This window comes from Eimeria necatrix, genomic scaffold, assembly GCF_000499385.1.
Source record: "Eimeria necatrix Houghton genomic scaffold, Enh_scaff402, whole genome shotgun sequence".
In the NCBI taxonomy this organism is placed as follows: Eukaryota; Apicomplexa; class Conoidasida; order Eucoccidiorida; family Eimeriidae; genus Eimeria; species Eimeria necatrix.
Window position 1 is genome coordinate 22,501 of NW_013654302.1, and position 7,165 is coordinate 29,665.

The 7,165-nt window shown below is 60.1% G+C and overlaps 3 protein-coding genes across 3 annotated transcripts in view; 1 reads left to right on the top strand and 2 right to left on the bottom strand.

The window, feature by feature from the left end:
* Nucleotides 1–632, bottom strand: part of ENH_00051220 (hypothetical protein, conserved) — a gene marked incomplete at both ends in the record, with an annotated part of 2,170 nt that extends 1,538 nt beyond the window's left edge. Inside the window, one exon of the mRNA XM_013581362.1 lies at nucleotides 192–632. Within this exon, the coding sequence (XP_013436816.1) occupies nucleotides 192–632 (441 nt within the window). The remainder of the gene's footprint in view (nucleotides 1–191) is intronic.
* Nucleotides 633–1,312: 680 nt separating this feature from the next.
* Nucleotides 1,313–3,863, top strand: ENH_00051230 (NUDIX domain-containing protein, putative; the record flags this gene model as incomplete). Its single annotated transcript, XM_013581363.1, has 5 exons — nucleotides 1,313–1,643; nucleotides 1,998–2,119; nucleotides 2,782–2,898; nucleotides 3,332–3,439; nucleotides 3,699–3,863. The coding sequence occupies 5 exons, from the start codon at nucleotides 1,313–1,315 to the stop codon at nucleotides 3,861–3,863; spliced, it is 843 nt and encodes a 280-aa protein (XP_013436817.1).
* A 2,275-nt stretch (nucleotides 3,864–6,138) lies between these two features.
* ENH_00051240 (transcription initiation factor iib, putative) lies at nucleotides 6,139–6,983 on the bottom strand (the record flags this gene model as incomplete). The annotated part of the gene is made up of 2 exons (XM_013581364.1): nucleotides 6,139–6,390; nucleotides 6,903–6,983. The coding sequence occupies 2 exons, from the start codon at nucleotides 6,981–6,983 to the stop codon at nucleotides 6,139–6,141; spliced, it is 333 nt and encodes a 110-aa protein (XP_013436818.1).
* Between the last annotated feature and the right edge of the window lie 182 nt (nucleotides 6,984–7,165).

Genomic DNA, 7,165 nt, shown 5'->3' on the forward strand with positions numbered 1-7,165 from the left:
GCTAGCTAGCCAACTAGCCCTTTCTAGTATTCAAGGCAGCTAGCCTTGTTGAGGCCAGAAGCCGCAGCAGCAGCAACGCGAAAAGGTTGGCAGCAGCAGCACCCCCGCCGCCGAAACCGCAGCAGCAGCAGCACCAGTGCCCCAGCAGCAGCAGCAGCAGCAGCAGCAGCAGCAGCAGCAGCAGGGCTTACGCGTTCGTTTTGCTGCACCAGCCTGAAGGACTCCCAGCCAACATCTGGAATGTGAAGGGCCTCGACGCAGACGGCGCGCAGCAGCTGCAGCCAGCGGCCGCCTGCGTCAGCAGCAGCAGCAGCAGCAGCAGCAGCAGCAGCAGCAGCAGCAGCAGCAGAGGGGCTCGGCCGCAGGAGCACCTGCCGCCGGTGCTGCTGCAGCTGCTGCTGGGGCGCGGGCTGCTGCTGCTGCCGCTGCTGCTGCTGCTGCTGCCGCTGCTGCTGCTGCTGCTGCTGCTTCTGCCGCCGCTGCTGCTGCTGCTGCTGGCTGCGGCTGTTCTTCTCTCTGTCTATCATTTCCTCCAAAGACAGCTGCAGCAGCGGAGTTGCTGCTGCATCTCCAAGGTCAGGGGGGGCCCCCTGGGGCTCGGGGGCCTCCCAGGTAATTAGGGGGATCGACATTAGGGTTTAGGGTTTAGGGTTTAGGGTTTAGGGTTTAGGGTTTGCAGTGCGGGGCCGGCCCGCAGCCCCGGGCGAGACTAGAAGGCGCAGCAGCAGCAGCAGCAGTTGCTGCTGCTGCTGCTGGCGGGCTTCTTGTTGCTGCTGCGGCGGCTGCTGAGGCGGCGGTGGTGGCTCCGGTTGCTGCTGCGGCTTCTGCTGCGGCTGCTGCTGCTGCTGCAGCAGAGGCCCTACGGCTTGGCCTGAGTTGCTGCAGCAGCAGCGACTGCTGCAGCAGCAGCAGGCTGGAGGCAGCAGTCGTGAAGTTGGGCTGTAACTACAGCGCAGCAGCAGCAGGAGCTGATGCTGCTGCAAATAAAAAATAAATATTATAAGCAGCTGCAGCGGATTCGTTGCTGCTGCTGCTGCTGCTGCTGCTGCGGCGGCTGCTGGCTGGCCTTCCCTGAACTGCATGCGTCTGCTGCAGCAGCGGAAGACGCAGCAGCAGATGCTGCTGCTGCGGCAGCAGCAGCAGCAAAACAAGTTTCTTTTTTAATTAACTAAAAATAGAGCTCATCTCGAGGATGTGAAGTGGGGCTGCCTTCTGCTTCCTTTCTGCTGCTGCTGCTGCTGCTGCTGCTGCTGCCATTAGTGTTCTGCTTCGGGCCGAGGTGTACGTACACCTCAAGTCTCACCCCGCCAATATGGCGCTCCTTGCTGCGCTGGCCCGCAGCGGCGGACGAGCAGCAGCAGCAGCAGCAACAGCAGCAGCAGCAGCAGCAGCAGCAGCGGTGCGGCCCAGGGTTGCTGCGGTGGCTCCCGCGTGTCTCAGGTGTACATACACCCCACAACGATGCAGCAGCAGCCACAGCTGCCAAGACAGCGGCAGCAGCAACAGCAGCGGCAAAAATAACAGCAACAACAGCAGCAGCTGCGACAGCAGCAGCAGCAGCAGCAGCAGCAGCAGCAGCAGCAACCCCATCGACAACGTGAAGCTCATTAAGGACGAAGTCGTCTACAGAGGATGGAGAACAAGTAATTGCGCAGCACAGCAGCAGCAGCAGCAGCAGCAGCAGCAGCAGCTGCAGCAGCGGACACTGCAGCGGCAGCAGCTGCAGCTAGTTTTACAATTCATGAAGGCTTAAATGCAGATTCTGCTGCAGTCACTTCTGCGCTTGCTGCTGCAGCTGTTACTGCTGCTGCAGCTGCTGCTGCAGTTGCTGCTGCAGTTGCTGCTGCTGCTGCTGCTACATGCAGTCAAGACACGAACACTGCCGCTGTGATTGCCGCTGCTGCTGCTGTTGCTGCGTACAATCAAGAAGCGAACTCTGCTGCCGCAATTGCTGCTGCTGCTGCTGCTGCTGCTGCTGCTGCTGCTGCTGCGTGCAGTAAAAAAGCGGACAGTTTGCTTCCCGAACGGCAGCAAACACTCTTTTGATGTTTCGGATGCTCCGCCTGCTGTTCTTTGTCTTCCTTTCTTTTCCAAAACCAAAACCTTCACTGTGCTCAGAGTGAGCTGCTGCTGCTGCTGCTGCTGCTGCTGCTGCTGCTGCTGCTGCTGCTGCTGCTGCTGCTGCTGCTGCTACTTGTGGTTTAGCTGTTGCTGCTGCTGCTAGTTGTGCTTTGCTGTTGCTGCTGGTGCTTGTGCTTTTGCCGCTGCTGCTAGTGCCTCTGCTGCTGCTGCTAGTTGTGTCTTTGCTGCTGCTGCTGCTGCTAGTTGTGTTTTTGCTGCTGCTGTTGTCGGTGCTGCCACGGCCAGTTCTGCTTTTGTTGCTGCTGTTATTTCTGGTGCTGCTGCTAGTTGTGCTGTTGCTGCTGCTGCAGCTGCTGTTGCTGCTGCTATTGCTGCTGCTGCAGCTGTAGGTGTTGCTGCTGCTGTTGCTGCCGTCTTTTCTGTCCGCTGCGTTCTGCTGGTTGCTGCTGCTGCTGCTGCCTTGTGTCTGCTGCTGCACCTGCAGCGGCACCGCTGCTGCTGCTGCTGCAGCCGCAGCGGCACCGCTGCTGCTGCTGCTGCTGCAGCAGCAGCAGCAGCGCCGCTGCCGCTGCTCCCCAGCCCCCCCACCACAACTATTACCCCTCATTCTGATTGTTATTTTATTTTATTTATTTATTTTTATTTATTTATTTATTTATTTATTTATTTATTTATTTATTTATTTATTTTATTATTTAGGAGTATTGCCCCGGCCCGCAGAAAGGGCTTTACTGTGTGGTCTGCGGCCTCTTCGAGGCGAAGCACCGCAGCGTAGAGCACTGCGTGGCTTGCGAGGCTGAGGAGGAGGCGGGGGTGGTAAACCCTAAACCCTAAACCCTAAGCCCTAAACCCTAAACCCTAAACCCTAAACCCTAAGCCCTAAGCCCGAGGCCCTGCGCGGGGCCTAAGCGCAGGGCCGGGGGCCCCAGCCCGGAGGCAAACCCTAAACCCTAGTTTGAATACTAGCAGCTGCTTCTCCTCGTGAACCCAAACCCTAAACCCTAAACCCTAAACCCTAAACCCTAATTTGGAACGGCTCCCCCGCGGCCTCGCCCTTCAGCCTGAGAAACCCCAAACCCTAAACCCTAAACCCTCACGCAGAAACGCCCGAATCCGGCACAAGTGGCACTTGGCAGCAAACCCTAGTTCATTTGCTTGTATTGCTTCTTTCCTGCAGCTCAGGCTCTCCGCCTGGCTCTAGGGTTTAGGGTTTAGGGTTTAGGGTTTAGGGTTTAGGGTTTGTGTGCAGCGGGGCGGGCGTTTGGTGCCGGTGATGAACAACACTTCTTTGCTGCTGCCTGGGGCCAAATATACAGCCCAGCCCTTTATCCCCTATTTAATAATTGACGGAGAAAAGGTACGAGGGTTTAGGGTTTAGGGTTTAGGGTTTAGGGTTTGGAGTGCCGGCCACGCCTCCTGCTGCTGCTGCTGCTGCTGGAGTTAGTTGTGCAGCTCCTGTAGCTGTGGGCGTTGCATCTGCTGCTGCTGCTGCTGCGGCGCGTGCTGCTGCTGCGGCGCTGCTGCAGCAGCGCGAAGTGCTACCGCTGCAGCGAGAAGCCCCGCCGCCTCAGCTGCTGCTGCTGCTGCTGCTGCTGCTGCTGCTGCTGCTGCTGCAGGTGAGCAGCGGGAGGCTTGCTGCTGACGAAGACGAGCTGCTGGAAAGCCACGAAGTTTCTCTCGAAGAAGCTTTGGGTCTTGTCTTCGGAGGCCACATGACCAGCACCGGAGCCATGATGGTGCTGCTCGGAGTCAAGAAGCTGCAGCAGCTGCAGCTCCTCTAGCTGCTGCAGCAGCAGCAGCAGCAGCAGCTCCTGCTGCTGCTGCCGGGCGTCAAGAAGCTGCAGCAGCTGCAGTTCCGCGAGCTGCAGCAGCAGCAGCAGCTGCTGCTGCTGCTGCTGGGCGTCAAGAAGCTGCAGCAGCTGCAGCTCCTCTAGCTGCTGCTGCAGCAGCAGCTGCTGCTGCTGCTGGGCATCAAGAAGCTGCAGCAGCTGCAGCTTCTTGAGATATAGCAGCTACTCGAGCTGCTGCAGTTGCGGCAGCTGCTGCTGCCGTGCATCACGGAGCCAGAGTAGCTGCTCTTGCTGCTGCACCTGTTGCTGCAGCAGCTGCTGCTCTAGCTAGAGCAGCAACATGGGGCGGACACAGCTGCGTATGCAATGGCAGCAGCAGGAGCTGCTGCTGTCGCTGCTGCTGCTGCTGCTGCTGCTGCTGCTGCTGCTCCGTCCATGGAAGCAGGTGAGGCTAGGCGCGAAGTAAGGCACAGAAGGTCTGGCTCGGTCACCACCAGCAGCAGCAGCAGCAGCAGCAGCAGGGAAGGTGCAGCTGCTGCAGCAAGAACAGGTGAAGCTGCAGCAACCCCTACTGCAGCTGCTACTGCAGCATCTGCTGCTACTACAGCTGCTGCTGCTACTACAGGCACTGCGACTGCCGCTGCTGCTGCAGTTGCTACTGCCGCTGCTGCTGCAGCAGCTGCTGCAGCAGCTGCTGCAGCAGCTGCTGCTGGGCTTGTCGTGCCCCCAAGCAAGCAGGCCTTTTTGCAACTTTAGTAATTCTCCGAATAGTTTGCCAATTTATATTTCTTTTTAGTTTTTAATTATTTTTAATTCCAAATTATTTGCTGCTGCCTCCCGTCTAGCGCCCCTAGCTGGGTACTGGGGGCCCCTAGAGAGAAGGGGCCCCTCGCCTTCAGGGGGCCCCCCATTCTCCTGGGGGCCCCCATGGGTAGGCCGAGGGGCCCCCTCCCTCCTAGGGGGCCCCCCTTCTTTGTTTTTGGGGCCCCCTTTTCATTTCATTGGGGCTAAGGGGCCCCCTGTCCGTAGCAGGGGGGCCCCCGTGGGGGCCCCCTTGTCTTCTGGCCAAAGCTTTGGCACAATTTTAAGGCTCGCTAGGGGTTTTGGGGGGCCCCCTGGGGCCCCCGGGGGCCCCCCAAAACCCCACAGGAAGTCTTAGAGGCCCCTGAAGAGGCCCAGAGTACCCAAGGGGCCCTCAAGGGGCCCCCAGCGCCTCTAAGCCGCCACTAGGGGGCCCCAAAGTGGCCTTTTAAAGTCCCACGGGGCCCCCGGGATCTGTACGGGGCCCCCCTGGGGGCCCTTTTGGAGTCCCCAGGGGCCCCCCTTAAGGCTAAACCCTTTTAAAAACTAAATGGTTTCTTTTTTGCATGCATTTGGGTACTTTAATTACAGTCTTTGTGTCTCTGTTGTCCACTGAGTCTTTTCTTATCAAAAATACCAAATAGGGCAATTAAAAGGGCCCCGGGGCCCCTAAGCAGGGCCCAGGGGCCCCCCGAGGCCCTACGGGGCCCCCAGAAGCCCCATGGGGCCCCCAGAGGACCCATGGGGCCCCCATGGGGCCCCCATGGGGCCCTCCAGGGTACTTTTGAGTTGTTTATATACCTCTAAAGCATTCAGAAGCCAACCAGGACCCCACAGGCTTCCCTGGGTGCTTCTGATTATCTCTGGGGGCCCCCAGGGGCCCCCTAAAAGTCCCCAAGGGGCCCCCAAGGGGCCCCCAAAGGGCCCCCAAGGGGCCCCGAAGGGCCCCCAGGCCCCCCCAAACGCTCAAAAGCCCCCCCGGGGCCCCTTAAGGAAGCCCTTAGCTGGCAGGGCACTTGGGGGCCCTCGGAAAGCCCCAAAGGACCCTGGGGCCCCCAACCCACAGCCCCTACATGGGGGCCCCCTGGGGCCCCCTGGGGCCCCCAAAAGCTCCCAAAGGGCCCCCTGTGGCCCCTCAAGGCCCCTAAGGCCATCTGGGGCCCCCCACAGCCCGCAAAAGCCCCATGAGGCCCCCTGGGGCCCCCCGGGGCCCCCCATGGTGCCGCTGGCACCGTTTTGTCTCGGGGGGCCCCCTGGCGGCGGCCTGCGCCCCGCGGGGCCCCCGGGGCCCCCCGGGGCCCCCCGGGGCCCCCCGAGGCCCCCCCGGGGCCCCCAGAGGCCCCCTGGGGCCCCCAGAGACCCCCCGGGGCCCCCAGAGGCCCCCCGGGGCCCCCTGAGGCCCCCCGGGGCCCCCAGAGGCCCCCCGGGGCCCCCGGGGGCCCCCGGGGGCCCCCGTTGGGGGGAGTCACTGGAGGGGTCTTTTTCTGCGGCAGTTTTTGGCCCTGAGGGCCTCGATGCCGCCCTCGACTGCGGGCTGGAACTCCGGGGGCAGCAAATGCTCAGCGACGTCGAGCATGTCTTTGTAGATGGAGCGGAGAGTGTGTTCGCCTGCGCCCGTGACGGAGGCGACTTCGGCGACTTTGGGGAGCGCGAGCTGCTGCTGCTGCTGCTGCTGGCTGCTGCTGCTGCTGCTGCTGCTGCTGCTGCTGCTCAGCAGCTGCACCACCAGCCATATGGCCGCCGCCGCCACCGACAAGCCCCTGCGAGCCAACAGGTTTATTAGGGTTTGCTGTTTACTAGGGTTTATTATTGGGGTTTATTATTGGGGTTTATTATTAGGGTTTATTACTAGGGTTCATTGGGTTTTAGGTTTTATGTTTTTAAGGGTTTGGCGGTTTTGAGGGTTTCTCGCGCTGCTGTGCGTGTAGGTTCCGCAGGCTCAGTTGAGGGTTTGCCGGCGCTAGGCTCCAGCGTCTAGGGTTTAGGGTTTAGGGTTTAGGGTTTAGGGTTTAGGGTTTAGGGTTTGCGTTGCCTGTGGCTGCAGACGAAGACCTGCGCCGCGCGTTTGGCGACGTGTTCTGCGACGTCGCTGACGTGTACAGACAGCTGAAGTCTGCTGCAGTAGCGCGGCAGCAAATGAGATGCACTTTCAGAATTATTAATTCCTCCTCGAGTTGGCAAAAGTTTTTTGATTTTATTTATTTGTTTTCCCAATTCTTTTTCTTTTACTGCTCTGTCGTAAACCACCAACTCCTTCACTGTCCGCGTCGCTCCCGCCTCCCGACAGGCCAAGTATGTTATCGCCAACATCGAGTGGCTTGACGAGGCTCTTGCGTTGACGGGCGAGAGGACGTTTGGGATTTGGGATTTGGCTAAACCCTAAACCCTAAACCCTAGACTTAGAAGTGAGGTGCTGCAGCACCCCCGCCTCCCGACAGGCCAAGTATGTTATCGCCAACATCGACACCGAACTGCTCCGAGAACGCAACTGC